This window comes from Procambarus clarkii, chromosome 28 (genome assembly GCF_040958095.1).
Source record: "Procambarus clarkii isolate CNS0578487 chromosome 28, FALCON_Pclarkii_2.0, whole genome shotgun sequence".
NCBI lineage: Eukaryota > Metazoa > Arthropoda > Malacostraca > Decapoda > Cambaridae > Procambarus > Procambarus clarkii.
In genome coordinates, this window is record NC_091177.1 from 9,061,380 (window position 1) to 9,083,791 (window position 22,412).

At 43.8% G+C, this 22,412-nt stretch overlaps 1 protein-coding gene across 1 annotated transcript in view; it reads left to right on the plus strand.

Annotated features, from left to right (window-relative positions):
- The window catches only part of LOC138349488 (tetraspanin-1-like), a 42,990-nt gene that overhangs the window by 14,926 nt on the left and 5,652 nt on the right, over positions 1-22,412 (plus strand). The window contains exons 2-6 of the mRNA XM_069332873.1: positions 12,321-12,548; positions 12,951-13,025; positions 15,287-15,394; positions 19,159-19,344; positions 21,143-21,282. Coding sequence (XP_069188974.1) covers positions 12,321-12,548; positions 12,951-13,025; positions 15,287-15,394; positions 19,159-19,344; positions 21,143-21,282 — 737 coding nt within the window. The remainder of the gene's footprint in view (positions 1-12,320; positions 12,549-12,950; positions 13,026-15,286; positions 15,395-19,158; positions 19,345-21,142; positions 21,283-22,412) is intronic.

A 22,412-nucleotide genomic window follows, 5' to 3' on the forward strand; every position in this document is an offset into this window, starting at 1 on the left:
TATGTTTTCCCAATACATGTCACGGTTCAGTTTATGAGCTGAATGAACAATTCCACAAGGGCCGTGACGAGGATTCGAACCTGCGTCTGGGAGCATCCCAGACATTGCCTTAATCGACTGAGCTACGATTTGTGTTCATTTGATGCATCACGTTAGTGTGATCTCTGTGTGTGTATAAGCTGAATGTTTCTCTATACTAACAGAGTAACTACCGTTAGTTTAGACTACCGTTTAGACTACCGTTCACCTGTTTAGTCCAGACGTTAGTGTAATCATCCTTACAAATTTTGTAACGAATCAAGTTTCTGAACCTGACTCTCTTACCATCCTGCCATTACCTCAAATGCCTGGTTCATTGCACTTTTAATTAAATAGATTAAGGGCCAACTGGGGTTCAAAGTTTCCTCTGATGGTCATTAAGGAGGAAGTAGAGCTGCTCAACTCGAGAGCCTCCAGACTTGGGCTCTTTCTTGCCCCTCAGCGGCCGGAGTAGAGGAGACTGGTGGCGTCCGGGGAAGTTTCGCGCACAACTTTGAATCTGTTTTAGTTATTTTAGTGTTAAAAATACGAACAGTTTTAGATAGAAAAAAAATGTAAAACAGAAACAGATTTTTTTTACATTTGAATTAACTATGTTTCAAACCTCGAAAAGCCCAAACAAAAACGGGTTTCAGGTGTTTTTTTTGTTAATTTCTCAATGACTATTGTTCAACATTCGATGAAAGATAATAACTTGATGACCAAACCACAACTCGGAAGATGGAGAAGCGACGATGTTTCGATCCGTAACTTATAATTTTCTTTAAATTTCGTCAAGTCAGTTTCAGGTGAGATTAGCAGTTGCCAGGAGCCAAGATAAAGTGAGATGACTTAAGACCAGGGGGGGGGGGCTAAGTGAGCCCAGGTATAGCGACGGGGCGGGGGAAAGCAGGGCTAATTAACCCGACAGGTGATCATTGGGTAATAAACACTAGCGGGGAGTCATTAAGGAACCCGGTGATTGCTATCGTCAATTACCGCCTGGGAGCTCTTACAGGCCGTAGGAAAATGTTGCTGGAGGCGAGGAAGAAAGTGGTGGCAGGGGCAACAAAAATAGCGACGAAAATGATGAAATTGAAATAAGTTTATTGAGGTAAAATACACACAAAGGGATGAGGTAGCTCAAGCTATTCTCACCCCGTTCAGTACATCGTGTTAATACATACATAGACACACATCACAAACAATAAACGTATTACCGAACATTCTGAGAGACGAATTATGATATTATTATTATTAGTTAAGTCCACGGTTAAGCGCGGGAACTAAGCCGTTAGATATTCAACACTCGTTAAAAATAATTATTTCCTAATTGCATAATATATTAGTGAAAAATCTGTTTGTAAACAACTTATATTTATCTCAAACCTCTGATTGCTCACAACGTCTTGGGGGGAGAGTTTTAAATCTATTAAATATGATATTAAATATTAATTAAAGTAAAAACTAATTTGGTGACTAGACTTTGGCGAAAGGAAATCTTGCTTAGCGAGTGTACGGGTGAACGAGGCTTCGGAAGCAGTCAGGAAGACAGCAGTCCTGGGTTGAAATCTTGGGGCAGGATTGGACAGCTCGTCCCCGAATAGTTGTCTGGGATTAGGCTTCACAATCCCTCAAGCTGTAGGATACAGAGTTAAGAGGTTAATGTATTTACACACACTGGCCAGGGGCCAGATTCACGAAAGCACTTACGCAAGCACTTACGAACCTGTACATCTTTTCTCAATCTTTGGCGGCTTTGTTTTCAATTATTAAACAGTTGATGAGCTCCGAAGCATCAGGAGGCTGTTTATAACAATAACAACAGTTGATTGGGAAGTTTTCACGTTTGTAAACTGTTTAATAAATGTAACCAAAGCCGTCAAAGATTAAAGAAAGATGTACACGTTCGTAAGTGCTTTCGTGAATCTGACCCCAGGTCTTGTGTCTGTAAACCTAAGTCCGTGTGTCTCCGTGTTGAGTTTAAATATGTTGTGGCGACACTTTTAGTTATGACCTAGACCACTAGGCTACGGTGGTGTACGTCCTCGAATCACAGTCGAGGGACCAGGATTCACCTAATGCATCTGTTCACCTAGCGGTTAAATAGATGCCCGGGAGAAGGTCCGTTACATGGCCTAGAGGGACCACCACAGTAGAGGCTTCCTTCCCTCCGAGAATGGTAATTATATCGGTTATCTTCAAATTAAACGCCGCGGTCTTAGTTTTTTTCAGTGCCTGTTGTAGTCATGCTTGTTGGTGATCACTCATGCTGATAATGGAATTCAGCACTGCGAATATTAAGGTAAATTAGGATCATTTTTTTTTAAATCTTGGCCATCTCGGCGGAATTTAATTTCAACTTTGCAGTGGCTCTTCCTTATCAAAGAAAACGTTACCCGCACATGGTGGAGTTGGTGAAAGGGTGACTGACGTATATTTAAAAGACGTCATGACAAATCCCCCATCTACACACACACACAAAAAAAAACACCCCCATCTCAACCAACCCTCCACAACCACACAATCTCACCTCCATATACTCGCCCTTCTCCACTACCACCACCACCTTCTCCACTACCACCACCACCTCCACTACCACCTCCACTACCACCATTCCTCTACTAGCGTCATCACCACCAGTCGTCGTTCGTTGCCAGACTAATAGATTTAATCATCTCTCCTGGAGCCGCGGGTTGCATATTGTTTTCAGCTCTTGCAGTGAGGGAGTCGTGTGCGTCTCCACCTGTCAGTCACCTTGGTTAGTATCTTGAATTTTTTTTTTAGCAAAATAGACATCGAGAATGAGTTGATCAAACAGAACAAAAATTATTTGCAGGTGTGCTGGGTTATTCTCAACAAATATGTTATCGAATTTGAAGGCTTTGAAAAGTCTTAAAAATTATTATTTTGTGGCCGGGGGCTTTCCAGGTAAAGATGTGAAGAGGAAAAAATCTTTTTAATGGTATTAGCAGTTCTCCCCCAATTTGAATGCCTTCATAAACAAGTTTGTTTGTCGTCGACTGAGGCTAAACGAACTACAAGGTTCAGTTCCTGAACCGATTATGTGCCTCTGTAACCTTTTACACCACTGACCACGGGATGGGTATCGGGTGCATAATAAAGAAAGAAATTGGAAATTGAGGCTTCTCTCGCTGAAGTTCCTCTTGTGGACTTGGTTCACTTCGAAGGTAATAAAACCAAGAGTTATTAGACGATCCATTCTTAGCTCTGCATATTTGTGAACTTGTTAGGCTTCTACGGTTTATGGATTAAATTACCGGATAACCTAATAGACGTGGCATTGTTTCAAGCGTAGGTTAGACACGTACATGCATCAGTTTGGACATACATAGGAGCTGCCTCTTACAGGGCCTTCCGCGATGTTCTGTATTTGTGTATACAAGAGGCTGGTGGGCGGAGATTATTTTAATCCGGAAACGTTCGCCCCGAAATAGGGACTGACACGAGGCTTGGCGGGAAACGACCAGCAGGCGGTAAGGCAGTTACGTGACACGCAACACATACGTCTGAAAATGAAGGAAGTAACGACGTTTCGGTCCGTCCTAGACCGTTATCAAGTGACTACGTTTCGGTCCGTCGTGGACCGTTATAAAATCGTCACTACCTTTATTTTCAGATGTGTGGATTGGTAGGCCCTGGTGGTACTTGGTAGGTGGCCCGGCAACCATTCAGGTGTGGGGGGGGGGGGGGGGGACACGCATTCCCTAATGGGATTAATTGATTGATGAAGATTAAGCCACCCAAGAGGTGGCCCGGGCACCTAAAGAGAAATAAGTCTTGACAGATAAATGCTTAGGTGATGGTGTGTTGCGTCTAGGTGATGGTGAGGTGCGTCTCGGTGATGGTGAGGTGCGTCTAGGTGATGGTGTAGCGTGAAAGTGATGGGCTTGTGATATATGGCTATATTAAGCGAATTTAATTAACAGTGAGAAATTTGCTTTTGATGCTCGAAATTTTAATATCCTTTCTCTCTCTCTCTCTCTCTCTCTCTCTCTCTCTCTCTCTCTCTCTCTCTCTCTCTCTCTCTCTCTCTCTCTCTCTCTCTCTCTCTCTCTCTCTCTCTCTCTCACTCTCTCTCTCAGTTCGGAATTTATATGACTTATTCTGTGGGAAGGGACTACTATTGGGTAATTCTGGCGCCCAGGAAGGTCTAAAGTGAGGCGGAGTTGGAGATGGCCGCCGTCTTTTTATATGGCGAGGGTAGGCGAGGCAGGAGGCGAGGCAGGAGGCGAGGCAGGAGGCGAGGCAGGGGGCGAGGCAGGAGGCGAGGCAGGAGGCCGAGTGCGCAACACACAAGCACCAATTCTCCTACTTATTTGGAGAGGCAATAACAGTAAGAACACTAATATAGAGACGAAGAAATTAAGAAAAATCTGGCAAATGGGGCAGAGAGCGATAAAGATGATGTGCAGGATGAAGCACGCGAACGAGAGTCCACGAGAGGGAAGGAGGAAGGGGGAGGGGGATGGGGGGATAGAGAGGAGAGGAGGGACAGGGGGATGGGGGATAGAGGGGAGAGGAGAGGATAGGGGATGGCAGACAATGGGAATAAATGCTGTACATAAATTTAATAGAGTTGGTGTAAATGTTGAACACTGAATGTTGAAACATGAAGTAGTTCGGTGAAGGGGAACATTGCACGCAAGCTAGGCTAGACCGGGAGCCGGTCGGCCGAGCGGACAGCACACTGGACTTGTGATCCTGTGGTCCTGGGTTCGATCCCAGGCACCGGCGAGAAACAATGGGCAGAGTTTCTTTCACCCTATGCCCCTGTTACCTAGCAGTAAAATAGGTACCTGGGTGTTAGCCAGCTGTCACGGGCTGCTTCCTGGGGGGTGGAGGCCTAGTCGAGGACCGGGCCGCGGGGACACTAAAAAGCCCCGAAATCATCTCAAGATAACAAGCTGGGACTAGCGGTGTCTATGAATTGGGGCGAATGAAGAAGGCAAGAGAGGAAAGCTTTCAAGGAGAGTGGATCTGAACTGTCAGTTGAATGATGGAGAGCATTTAGCCTAGTGGCGGCGGCGGTGGTGGTGTGGCGTTCAGAATTTTCGTTTCTCCTTGTCGATACTTGCGCATAACTGAATCACTGTAGCCGACACCCACCTCAGGTATACCGGAGCCGAGGGGTGTATTGCTGCTACTCTCAGCGAGTCCCAGAAAAAAACAAAACACCGAGGCCTTGTACAGTGCTTTGTTCCAGAACACTCGAAAACATTAGGCTCAAGGGGGTGAAAGTGCACTCAAGTTTTTGAATGATTTGCAGGTCAAACTCATTAGGGAAACCAAGGAGCCAAGAGCGACGGGTTTTTTGTTCCAGCAGCTCAGCATTGCAGCCTAGCATGAAAATACTTACTGCATCTTAGTCATGGGCCCAGGGTACGAGGATGTTCATGTGATGGTGTTGACACCTTCAGAAGATACATCTTTTTGCTGCTATGGGCAAAATATGATGAACAACAATTTGTTTATAATTTTCCCATGATCAGTGCACAGTATTTTACAATAATGTCACAAAATATAATGGTTTTGAATTTGTTTTCCAAAGTGTTTAGCCAGAGTCAGATGTCAAAATCGTCATGGGGTTCAGTATGTGACTATGGCATGCTCCTAGTTCTCGAATTGTGGCGATCCCGACCACATTACGTTACCGCGTAATGTAATAGAAATAGAATCCCTTGATTGTTTCAAGCGTAGGTTAGACATATATGAATGAGAGTGGGTGGTTATAAATACGAGTTACCTCGTATGGGCCAATAGGCTTTCTGTAGTTACCTTCATTTTTATGTTCTTAAAGGGAATCAGGATGCATGGTTGGGTGAGGCTGGGCCCAAGAGTTTGACCTCTAACCTCGAACAGAAACAGACATTTCTATTTATATTTACGTACAAAATAATAATATTTGTGCATAAATGTTGAACAAAAAGTAAAAAATTAACAATTTAAAAAAATCAACAAATATATATAGTATAATCACTGTCACAGATGCTACAAATTGTGAGCCAGCATTTCCTGGCTCTATACAACTGCATGCTGTAGTGCAGTTTTTGTTTAGGGGGAGAAGGAGAGAAAACACGGGTTGGAGAGCCTAGCTTATACTGTAGGGGGGCTGGAGAGCCTAGCTTATACTGTAGGGGGGCTGGAGACTCTAGCTTACACTATAGGGGTGCTGGAGAGCCTAGCTTATACTGTAGGGGGGCTGGAGAGCCTAGCTTATACTGTAGGGGGGCTGGAGAGTCTAGCTTATACTGTAGGGGGGCTGGAGAGCCTAGCTTATACTGTAGGGGGGCTGGAGAGCCTAGCTTATACTGTAGGGGGGCTGGAGAGCCTAGCTTATACTGTAGGGGGGCTGGAGAGCCTAGCTTATACTGTAGGGGGGCTGGAGAGCCTAGCTTATACTGTAGGGGTGTTGGAGAGCCTAGCTTATACTGTAGGGGGGCTGGAGACTCTAGCTTACACTATAGGGGTGCTGGAGAGCCTAGCTTATACTGTAGGGGCGCTGAAGAGCCTAGCTTATACTATAGGGGCGCTGAAGAGCCTAGCTTATACTGTAGGGGTGCTGGAGAGCCTAGCTTATACTGTAGGGGTGCTGGAGAGCCTAGCTTATACTGTAGGGGTGCTGGAGAGCCTAGCTTATACTGTAGGGGTGCTGGAGAGCCTAGCTTATACTGTAGGGGCGCTGGAGAGCCTAGCTTATACTGTAGAGGCGCTACGTTGACAGTGGCGTGTACTACAATAACAGTATCATCTTGTAAAGAGTAGAGAAAGAGAGAGAGAGAGAGAGAGAGAGAGAGAGAGAGAGAGAGAGAGATAGCCAGAGAGAGCGTGCGTGTGAGGGAGCGAGCCAGCCAGAGAACAATAGGAGTTGCCAGAACTCCAAACATTACAAGCAGAAGTGAAAGGAGTGTTGAAGTGGCAGTTTCAGGTTGACAAAGTCTAGAGTCGTCTAATATTTTGTAATATAAATCGAAATATTAAAATAAATTGGAAACCAAACAGAGATATTATGAATGGAGTGATAAGAAAATATTTTGTGTACCGCCTGAAGGACCTCGAAAGTTAAATTAAACTTCAGCGAGAAATTAAGTTTCTTTCAAGTAGTTAATTTTTATTAGAATAAAAAAAATTTAATAGTCGAAAAGGAGATCAAAGCTTTGAAATTGGGGCCGGGCGAAACTTTATTAAAAGAGGATTAAAAGTTAATTTTTGAACATTGTTATCGTGAAATATTCCGGCCATTGTAGCGAGGCAGACCAGGCTATGATTTGTATTTTTATTTACTTGTACCGTCATAACCTATATGTATACTATCGTATCCCACACATATACTGTCGTATCCCACACATATACTGTCGTATCCCACACATATACTGTCGTATCCCACACATATACTGTCGTATCCCACACATATACTATCGTATCCCACACATATACTGTCGTATCCCACACATATACTGTCGTATCCCACACATATACTGTCGTATCCCACACATATACTGTCGTATCCCACACATATACTATCGTATCCCACACATATACTGTCGTATCCCACACATATACTATCGTATCCCACACATATACTATCGTATCCCACACATATACTGTCGTATCCCACACATATACTGTCGTATCCCACACATATACTGTCGTATCCCACACATATACTATCGTATCCCACACATATACTATCGTATCCCACACATATACTGTCGTATCCCACACATATACTGTCGTATCCCACACATATACTGTCGTATCCCACACATATACTGTCGTATCCCACACATATACTATCGTATCCCACACATATACTGTCGTATCCCACACATATACTATCGTATCCCACACATATACTATCGTATCCCACACATATACTGTCGTATCCCACACATATACTGTCGTATCCCACACATATACTATCGTATCCCACACATATACTATCGCATCCTGCACCTGTCTGTCGTATCAATATAACGTATTACATTAATTAACATTACAAGAATTATTGACTATCATTATTTCTTGCATACAAATATTTCTGCACCATCCTAAATCCCACTTATCAATATATTGGGGACTGGCATATCGAATTGCAAAATCTCAGAGGATTGCATTGCAAATCGGGTTTCCTTGTAAAAAAAAAATATGAACTTGAAAAATAGAGAACGTGATAAACACCTCCAAAGGATACCCAGTCTCATTCATATATATATCTAACCATATCGAGTGATAAGGCATGTGATCAAATTTTGAGACACACAGCTCTATCCTGTCTGGTTTGACTTACCTGACTGGGCACTCGAGCAGAGATTGTAAACCGAGCCCAAATGTTAATGACCTCGTTTATTAAGGTATCAGATAAATTGTTTATTTATTAATTACTTGATCGCACAATCCTAGTACAGTGCTTGAGATAATGAGCCACTAGGTGGGTACAAGTCACTACCAAAAAAAGGTAATCAGTAGGAGTCCATAGAAATTGGGAAGCGAAAACAAAATTTTCACGACCAGGCAACACTTTTTGGACTCCAGCGGCAGATTTTATCTCGAGGTTTGTTACTTTAGTGGGGAAGCGGAGTGGTGGAGAGTGGAAGAATTGGAAAAGGAAGCAGGGAAGGAAGGTTTGATGGTGATGAGTGAGAGGGAGGTAGAGAGAGAGGCAGAGGGAGAGGAGAAGAGGGTGGTGCTTACCTAAGAGTGACTAAAAGTACAATTAATCTTCTTGTTCTCGGTGCGTTATTTTGTTTTTTTTCTGACGTTGAAGTTCTTTCCCATTTGTTCTTTCCCATATTTGTTCTTTCCCATATTTGTTCTTTCGTGTTGGATGGAGGTGGCTGCCTCAGCGTCTTTCGGTGTGTTACATTTGTTAACCACTTGTACGGAAATTTTTCGTACATTTAATATTAATATTTTAATATTTACGGAAATTAATATTTACGTACATTTCTTTCGACTCATTTGAGTTTTCAGCTTATGCCTATTATCTTGTTTTGTTTTCTCCTTATTCGCCTTGTCTATTCCCAGTATTTTGTATGTTGTGACCATGGCCCTTCTGTTCTTTCCTTTCTCTAAGGTTGTGAGATTGAGTTGTCCCTCATAACTTACCTCATACCTTAGTCCTCTTAATTCTGGCACTTATTGCAGACCACTGCAAATTTTCCAGTTTTGTTTTGTGTTTTACGATGAGCAGATGTCATGCCAGTGCTTCATAAACTAGTACTGGCCTTACATTGGTCGTATACATTGTTATGAAAGAGTTTTCAGGTTTTAAATGTTTGCCACCTTCCCATATGCTGTAAAAGTACCGCCTGTGTGTGTGTGTGTGTGTGTGTGTGTGTGTGTGTGTGTGTGTGTGTGTGTGCGTGCGTGTGTGTGTGTGTGTGTGTGTGCGCGCGCGTGCGCGTGCGTGCGTGTGTGTGTGTGTGTGTGTGTGTGTGTGTGTGTGTGTGTGTGTGTGTGTGTGCGTGCGTGCGTGCGTGTGTGTGTGTGTGTGTGTGTGTGTGTGTGTGTGTGTGCGTGCGTGCGTGCGTGCGTGCGTGTGTGTGTGTGTGTGTGTGTGTGTGTGTGTGTGTTAGCTCTGGAATTATATCCATTTCCAAATCTTTTTGTTGAAGAGGAGAGAGGGGGAGGGAAGTGTGGGGGAGGGGAGGGAAGTTTGAGGGAAGGAGGGGGGGGGGGGCAAGAGTCGACAAGAGGGCCCAGCCTGATGTAAACAATACAAGCCTCGACTGCCAGACTTTGGACACTGATTCTCTCGATTTTCATTTGTTATTTACATTCCTTTTATCAGTGCATATACATTTTTTATCACTTGTTTTAGATATATTATTTAAATATTTCCCATCATTTCACTCTGTGTGAGAAATATCAACCTCCAGAGGGAGACACACACGAGTAATCAATTGAGAGTACAGAGTGGGAGACAATTTAATAAATCTTCTCACCTGCACCAGCATCCCAGCAGTGGGACAAGACACAGTTCCATCTCCCGCCTCCCTCGGCATCACCTCCATAATTCACTCGTTTTTCGGTCCGGATGTCGTGTTGCCATGGAGACAATGACGCCAGAAGGTGGGAGAAAGCAAGTGATGCTTCGTGTTAGAGGAGAGAGAGAGAGAGAGAGAGAGAGAGAGAGAGAGAGAGAGAGAGAGAGAGAGAGAGAGAGAGAGAGAGAGAGAGAGAGGGAGTGAGTTGGGAAGGAGAGTTGGGAGGGAGAGAAGAGTGTGAGCTGGAGAGCTTACTATGGAATAGGAGGAGGGGGGGAAAGGAAGATGAAAGGGAAAGTGAGAGAAAGAGGGAGGTGTGAAAGGAAGAGAAGATGGAGGTGGGTGAGGAAGATAGGGAGATGAGGAAGAGTGTGGGATAGTGAAGAAATGGGTAAGCAAGGAAGAGAGGGAAGTAGGCAGGTAGACCGAACAGCATTAACACACACACAATTCCAAAGACTGAGTGGTGTGAAGTAAGCTTACAAAACCACAGGAGGTGACAACATCTTTCACAGTGGTGAGGCAACATGTGTAGAGAGCAGACTGCTGCTGCTGCTGTTCACAGTTGCTGGCCCACTGATGCATGGTCTTAGATGCACTGGGAAGCAAGCAAGATTCCTAATAATCACTAACATTACACTAAAACCTTGGACAGATGTGACCATGGTATAAATAGCAAACATACACTCACGCGAAGACCAAATGAAAAAGGGAGCTAGACCTTCAACTTCCTAAATAAAAAGGAACAATGTAAAATCACGAGCCTCCTATACGGAAGACAGCGTCCAAGGGGATCTGTACCCTTCCCAATGCTCTCATTCTTGGGTACAAGATACACTTGGCGGTATCTTATCAGTAACCATCGCTAATAACGCTGGAATCTTTAAGAAAAGTGTTTATAAAAGACACAGCAAACCTGTAAACTAATGCATGCCAAGACTTCCAGTCTTGGCAGTCTGCCACAGACAAAATATTATAAATGGAGAAGAATTCTAGTTCCAGCGCTATGGAAAAACTAATTAAAATTCAATTGATACGAAGCTGGTCCACACAACTCTGTGACACTATACGGCTGGAAACATTATTCTTCCCTGCCCATATTAACTCATCCCTCCCTGCCCATATTAAACTCATCCCCCCTGCCCATATTAACTCATCCCCCTGCCCATATTAACTCATCCCCCTGCCCATATTAACTCATCCCCCCTGCCCATATTAACTCATCCCCCCTGCCCATATTAACTCATCCCCCCCTGCCCATATTAACTCATTCCCCCTGCCCATATTAACTCATCCCTCCCTGCCCATATTAACTCATCCCCCCTGCCCATATTAACTCATCCCCCCTGCCCATATTAACTCATCCCTCCCTGCCCATATTAACTCATCCCCCCCTGCCCATATTAACTCATCCCCCCCTGCCCATATTAACTCATCCCCCCTTGCCCATATTAACTCATCCCCCCTGCCCATATTAACTCCCTCATTCCCTAACGTGAGACACCATCTCTCCATACGATAAGTGATTGTATTATCGAAGGGAAATCAAGTGTACCTTGTGATGTGGCTCTGGTGGGGAATCTTGCCCTAATCTGCGAGGGAGGGAGAGTGCATTGATGGATGGAGGAAGGGAGGGTAGAGAGGGAAGGAGGGGGGGTAGAGAGGGAAGGAGGGGGTAGAGAGGGAAGGAGGGGGGTAGAGAGGGAAGGAGGGGGGTAGAGAGGGAAGGAGGGGGGTAGAGAGGGAGGGAGGGGGTAGAGAGGGAGGGAGGGGGAGGGGCGAGAGAATAAAAACTAATGACTCCACTAATGCTCTATATCACCACTAAGTTGCTACACTTGTACAATAGGTTTTAATTCCCGGCTGATGTACTTCATGAATATCTCGCTAATTACACCACAAAATGGTAATTTAATGTTAATTAAACCATGTAATGAGCATTACGAGGTATTAATATTTAGTTAATTTGATCTATGCCAGGAAATAGAGCGAGTGCTGTGGTTTAGTGTGGTTCATGGGCTTCTTTGTTACTTTGGTTGGGGTAGAGAACAGCAGCTGATGACGCACAAATCACAATCGACTTGAGAATGGTTCAGGACGGACCGAAACGTCGTCGTCCCTTCACCTTCTAGGGTGTGGTCTGGTCAACGTCACTTTCATATACCTGGAGCACACCTGGAGAGGGTTTCGGGAGCTCTACTGCCCGAGTCACGTGTGTGTTAGTTACTGCTGTGCGTATGTCTCACACACCTGAACAAGTCAGTAATACACGCTCTTTCATACCTGTCACAGGCTGCCGGGGGACTGGTGCTGGCGCTCAGCATCTGGCTGGCGGTGGACAACACCTCCTTCCTGCTGCTGACGCGGGTGTCGGACAATGAGAGCCTCCAGCAGTTCAACCAGCCCTCCGTCATGGAGCATGGCGCCTACGTCCTCATCGTCGCCGGCGGCCTCGTCTTCCTCATCGGCTTCTTGGGATGCTGCGGAGCCGCCATGGAGTCCAGAGCATTGCTCACAATGGTGAGGACCCTCAGTAAGCTTGAGACACATCTTTTATATCAAGCAGTTTCACTTATGGGCGGTTGGTGACATTTGTAAATTAGTTTGTTCGACGGACCACTTGGGCTGGACGGTAGAGCGATGGTCTCGCTTCATGCAGGTCAGCGTTCCATCCCCGACCGTCCAAGTGGTTGGGCACCATTCTTTTCCCCCCGTCCCATCCCAAATCCTCATCCTGACCCCTTCCCAGTGCTATATAGTCGTAATTAATGCCTTGGTGCTTTCCCTCCTGATAGTTTTGTTCGACGGAACTCCCTTTACATTTCCACTCCTTTGGGTATGCTTAGTCAGTTTTCTTTCATTCTTAATAAGAGTGTGTGTACTTCCCTCCAGTCTTTAATTGTAAATGTTTCCTCACCACAGTACGGTCTGATGATCATCGTTATCTTCATCCTGGAGGTCACCGGAGGCGCCCTGGCTGCTGTTTACAAGACTGAGGTGAGTCTCCACATAGTACAGGATTGTTGATGGGAATCCCACTCCCCCAACATACCCATGCACCCACCCACACTACCCATACACCCACTCACACTACGACACAAACCTACCCAGCTCCTATAGACCCTTCCCTTTTCCGTTTGTTTTTTTCTGGGGAAGGGGGGGGGGGGGGGAGGGTGGAGTAAAGAGGATGAGACACAGGCGAAGGGAAAATATAGTGAGAGTTATGATAGCAGGCGGGCTGTCCACCTTGCTGACAGTGTGTATTCACTTTGTTGTCTGGGTGCCTTGGTATAGGTAAATAAAGTAGAATACGGGTAAGGAGAGGGGTAGAGAGAACGAAGATACGAAATACAGAACGAATACCCCCCCCCCCCCCCCCGTGTTACACGGATCTTCTTACCGCCTTATTTTACACTGCTTGTAGTTTGTGCATGTTGGTTTTCATTAAGATATTTAGTGGTACTGGAGGATATTCAAGATGTGGCCGGACTAGATAAGTGTAGTTATGTGTTCGTGTTAAGACTACGGAATCTTCTTAGATTTCCTAAGTCTTTTTTTGCCTTTTTTCAGTATTCTGTCTGTCTATCCGTATATTTGATAGTATGGTTGTCAAGGATTAATGGGATCTGGGTTTCATTTTGCAATGTGTATTGCAAAATACACATTGCAAATACACGCAGAACGAAACTTTTGTTTATTTGAACACATTTTCCATTGCTTTTCAAGTTTATTAATTCAATTGCTGCCTTGGTTTTGTTGGCTAATAGCAGCTCTGAAGGTCCAGGTTGTGGCATATTATCTGAGTGACATCCTCAGCGTATGTAATGTATCCTCCCGGTTGGGGCAGGTCAGCTGTGTATATTTTTGTATAGCATAGGTGAAAGGCAGATTCCTTGTGGTACTCCATTTTTTCAATTAGATTATATCACCCAAGTAGCTATCGATACTGAGCCAGGCTGTTCTGTTTATAAAACTGCACAAATGTAGCAGCATATCTCTGTGGAAGCCTTAGGCCAGATATCTTATCTTTTTAGGCCGTGTGTGCCAGGCTGTTAAAAAGCTTTGGAGACATTTGTGAGCACTATATTACAGTGATCTTGCTTCGACATTGCATTCGCTACATATGTCTGTCTTAAGCTCAGGACGCGGGCATAGATTTGTGCTGTGAAATATTTATAAAGAAGGCATTGCTATTTGTTCCGTATCAGTTGAGCGAGCTAGCTGTACAGGAGTGTGGAAAGGGGGAAAGGCGTCCCTTTCCACTTCATAATACCCCCCTTCCCACCTCATAATCCTCCCCGCCCCACCTCATAATCCTCCCCTTCCTGTCCGTCACATAACAGACCCACATCGGTGCACTGGTTAATGTGTGTGTGTGTGACCTTGCTACATGAACAGCACATTCTTTGTCTCCAGCGAGATAGAACGCACATTTAGTCCCACAAATGTTAACACACAGTACTCACCCATCCTCTACGAATCTCCCATTCCTTACTCCCCCATCCTCTTCTCCCTCCCTCCCTCCCTCCCTCCTTCTTCTCCCTCTTCTCCCTCCCTCCCTCCTGTCTTGCTATCCCTCATAATTGACAATATGGTTCAGTAAACTCACGTTGATTATAGCTAAATATTAGATTAATCTGACAAATATAAGAGTAAACTGTTGCATAAAACAATAGTGGTAATGTGTGTGTGGGAGTGATTAAGATTCGTGGGGAGATGTTCCTTGGTAGATAATACCTATCTACCAAGGTAGATAATTAATTAATATGATATTATCTGTTATCTACCTTGGTACATAATAGATAATATCATATAATTGTTACACGATAGTCACAGGTACTCCTTGAGACAGTAACAGGTACCCTTGTTACCCTTAGTTTCCCTTAGTTTGCAATAATATGCCACCCTAAAGGGCACTAATATGTTAAAAATTACCATTATTGGTCTGGCATATCTTGTCCAGTCAAGGGTAGTCTGTTACGAAATGTACCTATTTGCCGGCGTATATGTACCTATTTGACCCAAAAATTCATATGTATATAATTATATATATTTTGCATAATATATACAAAAATGCGTCGTATCCACCGGCAAATAAGCTTTATTAGTTGATTATTTAGGTTTAGACAGTGTTCAAAATTTAACATTTTTAAAGGAAGAGTTTTGAGGTAGGTTAAACACAAGGAACATGAAGATTATATTTGTTTATTGTCATGATGTAAGCGACGTGTTGTTAATGTCAGTAATTCTCCCGGCAGGCGAAGGAGGAGCTGCAGAACTTCTTGAAGCACACCCTCAAGCACTACTACTCCACCCACGACCAGGCCAACTCCGTCACCGTCGCTTGGAACGCCCTCATGGGCCAGGTATACACTTGGGCTGGACGGTAGAGCGACGGTCTCGCTTCATGCAGGTCGGCGTTCAATTGCCAAGTGGTTGGGCACCATTCCTTTTCCCTCGTCCCAATCCTTATCCTGACCCCTTCAAAGTCCTGTATAGTCGTAATGGCTTGGTGCTTTTCCCTGATAGCTGTCCTCCTCCCCTCCGGCGAGAATTATCAGGGAAAAGCGCCAAGCCATTACGACTACACAGCACTTGGAAGGGGTCAGGATAAGGAATGGGACGTGGGAAAGGAATGGTGCCCAACCACTTGGATTGACCGTCAACCTGCATGAAGCGAGACCGTAACTCTACCCCTCCCTCCCTCTCCTCCTCCTCTCCCTCTCCTCCTCCTCCCCCTCCCTCTCCTCTCCTCTCCCCCCTTCCTCCCCCTCCCTCCTCCTCCTCCTCCCTCCCTCCCTCCCTCCCTCCCTCCCTCCCTCCCTCCCTCCCTCGCCTCTGCATTAACAGACACTTCTTAGTTCCTCGTGTTAGGAGCTAAAGTCGTGAAGTTTGCACATCAAGCTCCAGACTGTCAACATGTAGGTTATCTTGAGATGATTTCGGGGCTTAGTGTCCCCGCGGCCCGGTCCTCGACCAGGCCTCCACCCCCAGGAAGCAGCCCATGACAGCTGACGAACTCCCAGATACCTATTTACTGCTAGGTAACAGGGGCATCAGGCTTAAAGAAACTCTGCCTATTGTTTCTCGCCGGCACCCAGGATCGAACCCAGGACCACAGGATCACGCATCCAGTGTTCTGTCCGCTCAACCGCCGGCTCCCTTAGTAGGCGGGTTAGAGTAGGCATCCCTACAACTAGGCACTCCCGCAATGGAATAAGTGCACGCAAAGGCTCATCAATACAATCATTAAATGAAGAAAGAGCCAAAGCCTCGCGTTAATACGCAGCCTCACCTCGGTCTTGTGTATCTCACTACTCCGGCCAGTAAATTCCTTCCCCCCTCCCAATAGTCTCACACAAACTGCTGCGCGTAAATTCAAGTCCACAATAAGGGTGAATGCAGGCCCCGTATTTTACCTTGTTTGTGAACTAGGTCTGAAAGTCTCCCGGCTCTGTTTATGGATATGGATGGAGACTGACTACAGCACTCACTCCCCACCGCGGCAAAGGAGAAGAGAGGGAATGGTGAGAAGGAAGGGGAGGGAATGGTGGAAAGGAAGGGGAGGGAATGGTGGAAAGGAAGGGGAGGGAATGGTGGAAAGGAAGGGGAGGGAATGGTGGAAAGGAAGGAGAGGGAATGGTGAGAAGGAGAGGGAATGGTGAGGTTATCTATCTTGAGGTTATCTTGAGTTGATTTCGGGGCTTTTTTAGTGTCCCCGCGGCCCGGTCCTTGACCAGGCCTCCACCTCCAGGAAGCAGCCCGTGACAGCTGACTAACTCCCAGTTACCTATTTACTGCTAGGTAACAGGGGCATAGGGTGAAAGAAACTCTGCCCATTGTTTCTCGCCGGCGCCCGGGATCGAACCCGGGACCACAGGATCACAAGTCCAGTGTGCTGTCCGCTCGGCCGACCAGCTCCCCTGAGAAGAAAGGGAAAAAATAGTTTGTGGAGACAGCGACTGTTCATTGAGGGAAATGGGTATATTGAACCGGTTTCTCAACCCCGGTGATTCCTTCACCCCATAGCTATCTATTCCCTCTGTCCCTCTACTGTCTCTTCACACACTGCCTGTCCCTCTACTGTCTCTTCACACACTGCCTGTCCCTCTACTGTCTCTTCACACACTGCCCGTCCCTCTACTGTCTCTTCACACACTGCCTGTCCCTCTACTGTCTCTTCACACACTGCCTGTCCCTCTACTGTCTGTCCACACACTGACTGTCCCTCTATTGTCTCTTCACACACTGCCTGTCCCTCTGCCATCACTTCACACACTGCCCGTCCCTCTACTGTCTCTTCACACACTGCCTGTCCCTCTGCCATCACTTCACACACTGCCTGTCCCTCTACTGTCTCTTCACACACTCTGCCTGTCCCTCTACTGTCACTTCACACACTGCTCGACCCTCTACCATCACTTCACACACTGCCCGTCCCTCTACTGTCTCTTCACACACTCTGCCTGTCCCTCTACTGTCACTTCACACACTGCCCGACCCTCTACTGTCTCTTCACACACTCTGCCTGTCCCTCTACTGTCACTTCACACACTGCCCGACCCTCTACTGTCACTTCACACACTGCCTGTCCCTCTACTGTCACTTCACACACTGCCCGACCCTCTACTGTCACTTCACACACTGCCTGGCCCCTTCATCTGTTTCCCCTCTCATGTCCCCTTGTCATAACACCTCTCCCCCACCCTCAAGCATTTGCTCTGCTCTCCCCTCAACTCCTTCCTCTCAATACTTCCCACAATACTTTCCCCTCTCTCTGTCTGACACCCCTCTTTTCCCCTCTCCGTTTTGCTCACATATACAGGAAAGGGTGTAAGTTTACATACTGGCCTAGATGTGCTTGCAGGATCGACTGTCATCACTTGAGTCCTGTCTTCTGAATTTGAAGAAAAAGGTGCTTCTCCGCGTCCAGTCATGAAGAACTCTGGAATAAATTTACTTCTTGTAATTTTAAAACAATTCGAAAAAGTATATATTAAATTTATAATTTAGTGGTGTCAAATACCAACTTTAAATGTTTGTACAGTCATTTTGCTGAATAAATGTCCGCCCTATTTCTTTGCTAAGAAATATACATAAAAATACCTAAAATATATAAAACAAAAATATATACTTAAATATTTGATGTACATAAACTGTGGTATAGATGAGTTCAGGAGCCTAACGGCTGAGTGGACTGCGCTCGGTATTCATAGTCCTAAGGTTCTGGGTTCGATCCCTAGCAGAGGTGGAAACAAATGGACAGAGTTTCTTTCACCCTCATTCTCCTGTTTAAAAATTTAACCGAGTTTTGGCATTTACAACCTCGACAGGTAGGAAGTTCAATCGGTTTATAATTCTGTGGGTAAAAAAGCATCTCCTGTTCTCAGTCCTATATTGTGGTTTGTTTAGCTTGAAACTGTTGCTCCTTATTCGTGTTACATCTGACTTTTGAAGAAATTGTCCAGATCAACATCCTCCAAATTGCTCAGAATTTTAAGTTTCAATGAGATCTGCCTTGTCATGCCTGGTTTGCAGTGTTGTTTTCCCAGTAGCCCTCAACTGTTCCTGGTACAAGGGTTGACTTAGCTCTGGAATGATTTTTGTTGCCTGGTGTTGCACTTTCTCCAGAGCAGCTATATCCTTCTGAAGATAAGGTCTCCATGCTTAAATACTGTAATCCAAATGGGGGCACACCAGAGATTTATACAATTGAATCACTAACTTCTTTTTCTTAGTCAAAGGTACGTTGATTATTCCAAGGGTTTGGTTAGCTTTTTTGACTGCTGCTCCTACCTGTTGTGCAACTTTCACTGAATGGTGGATTTTGACTCCAGGTCCTTTATTTAATAACATTATTTTAATATGGTGGAATTTCAGCCATTTTTTTTTTTTACTGCCAATAATATGTATTTTAAATCACCCACCCATATGTTCATACCAAAGGATGAGTATGGGAGGAGAGCCTTGTGCTTTTCTAGGATATATAACAGGTCTTCTGACTGCTTAATTTTTCCAGCAGATGGCCTTCATATAGATCACTAAGACTAATTAATTAATGCTTAATGTTTTTTCCATGTATCTGTCGTCTCTCATTTTCTCGGACTAATATGCCTCCTCCTTCCAACAGCTAAAGTGTTGTGGGGTGAACAACTACACAGACTTCCAGCAGGCGGCATTGTGGCAGGCAAACAAGTCAAGTGATATCTTGATCCCGAGGGCCTGTTGTGTCCTCGAGGGTGACCCTATCAAGTTCTACCCACTCGACCCCTCTTGTCCTTCCAGCCCTAATCAGGATAACTCCTACTACCTCACAGTCAGTTGCTCTTTGTGTTATTACCTAATTGTAGTTAGAGGATATGCTTGCAGTGCCCTATCTTCCTATGTGTGTATGTGTACGCACTCATGATCACTGTAGAGTGCAGGTACTGTACAGTATTTGGTAAAGGTGAACTGGGTGAGTAAAGAAATTCAAGTGTAATGTACTGTAGTTAGCTGTTAGAAAGAATCGATAGCCCAAATTTTTTTTATACCACATTTTGAAGTATTAGCAGTGTTTGTCCTGGGCACAGGATTCACTTTGCACAATAGATGGACTTTGGGTATCAAATGGCTTTAAAATTTGGACTCATGTTGGGTAGTATCTAGTCAGGTCTGGGGCAATAGCTAGTCAGGAATCTGAAAATTTCCTAAAAATAAGTGAAAAACATTTCCTTAACTGCTAATATATTTTATAACTAAACAATTCTACACATTATTATAGAACAGAAAGGTATTGTATAAGCTTACATGGATTGTGTATTTTGAGGTAGACAAGAATAGGTAGCCTCAAGTTTAGAATTTTCTGCACATTTAATATTGTTTAACGCTTTTTCTTTACTGCAATTTCCAGTACCAATATGAATTCCAAATTGAGTTATTTTTTCTACATGTCAGCATTAGAAAGCAAATTCAGATCTTTCCTATCATATTTGGCCCTATACTGTATCAAGTACAGTATACATATAAAGAAATGCTTTTCCTGCCCGAAACGCTTTGCGTAATAGTGGCTTTAGGCATTGTATGTACTAGCGTTATCTATAAATCCATCAACTTTGTATCTTATCTTGTATGTATGTACCTTACCTGAATAAAAATTTATTTTATTTAATTATTTAGAAACAAAAAAAGGCCATTCAACCTTGAGGTTCTACTTTAACACAATGGTATGATGTTAATCTAAATAATCTTATACATGATCATCTGCATCAACGGCTTCAATATTACAAAAGTGTTGAAAGTGTTTGTACATCACTATATCAGACTTCTTGACCTACTTGCAAGGAAATCACTAACATGTTGTGTCACTTATAAAGAAATAAAAAAAATAATGTGGCTAATGTTAAGTACTCTGTATGTTTAGGCATGTAATGCTTACTTGTAGGACATTATTTTCTTTGTTGTCCAAGATTTTTATATTACAAATGTTCCTTAACTCTAAAATGTCAAAATATTAATTAAATGGCTTATCAGTTGATGTATATAAAAGTTTATTTGCAGAAACTCATGGACTTCATGAGACAGATGAGTAATGTGATGCATGTAAATGTTTGTATTGCATAAATTAATGCTCTCACAATGGTTGGTAAACATGGCCTAATTTCTGTTAATCATTGATCAACAGCAGTTTCTATCTCACTCGATTTTTTTCTAAATTTTACAAATATGAAATATACAGTGTGTCCCGTAAGTCTAAAACCTTTACTCCAGATACTATTCATAGTGTGATTTTTGTGTAGCTGTTGTAATTGTGAATACCTGTACAATGAACTCAATTTTATACATAAGATAAAATAAAAATAAAAATAGTTTGTTCTGTTTTGTCATATACTAGTAGTTACAAAATTAAGGTACACCCTGTATATGCAGTTTGTATTCTAACTTCTCTGTATTGTAAAAATTTCTCTATTGTAAAATATTTACATGTGAATTCTGCAGGTCACCAATATGAGCAACATTTTCTCTTATCTCTGCATTTTTGTCATAGTTTTACAGTTATTGGTGATTTCTGTACGCCTCTAATACAGACATTTCTCCAGACCTAATGTTATGTATGGTGATGGTTGCCGTTACAGGGCTGTCTGAGCAGGTTACAGGAGAACACCTTCTACTACTTGACTCCCATGTTGTCTGTGGCCATCTGTCTGGGCACACTGCAGCTAATCCTCATCACACTCTCGTTTTACATGTGTAGGGCCATTAGCAAGGCTCTCAAGTAAGGGTGAACACTTTAGTCCGCATGATCTCACCCGCTCGCCTGTATGCTTGACGTGATTTTATGAAGGATTCTGCAGTGACAAATGCATGGAAATTATATTAAACTAGTTGGATTTAGTGTGATGCATTAACTTGCTTTTGAGTAAGTTTTGTACTTAGGACATATCCAAATATTTGCTCATTACTGTACAACTTTTGGATTGGTGTGACATTTGCAGGCTAGTTTAATGTGATTTCCATTAATTACTTTGTCACTTAAGTACGAGCCACCAAGTGTTTATTACAGTACCTGCTACTACCCACTACCCACCATTCCTCCCTTCCTACCGAGACAGAATACCCTTCATGTAAAGCATTTTAGCTTATCGTATTCACAGATAATGAACCTGTTCAAAGCCAGATTATCTGTGTAAAAGTAGCTTGTTCCCTGCTCAACTTTATTTTTATTGTGCCTGTGGGTAGTCAAAAATTTACTGCATCGAATCAGAAACTATAGAAAGTTTTTATCAGACCTTGCATGTCGTGACTTAAAAATGCATTAATCATTACATGGCCTAGTGCAAGTGATAGAGAGTATGTGAGAAAGTTGAGAGGAGGTATGAGTGTGAGTGTTTATATCATTTGTGCTTGCAAGATCAGGCTGTTAGCTCTTGGATCCCACCTTTCTGTCAGTTGTACTTGCCTATCACTTTGGGCAAGTGAGGTCTAGCTCTTTATGTCCCACCTACTGTGTACATGTGTATGTAATTCCTGTACCCAAGTGTAGTTACAGGATAAAAAATAAACTCATGGTGCCCCATCTTCCCAATACTCTGTCATACAATGCTTTGAAACTAGTAACGGCTTTGACCTCCACCATCTTCTCACTTAACTTGTTCCAACTATCTACCACTCTGCAAAAGTGAAAATTTTCTTATATTTCTTATGCAGCTTTGTTTAGTTAGTTTAAATCTATGACCTCTTGTTCGTAAAGTTCCAGGTCTCGGAAATTCTTTTCCATCACTTTTATCGATCCCCGTTACTATTTTGTATGTAGTGATCATATCGTCTCTCTTTTCTTCTATCTTCTAGTTTGGCATATTAAGGCCTCTGACTTCTCGTAGCTCTTGTCCTTCAGTTCTCGGAGCC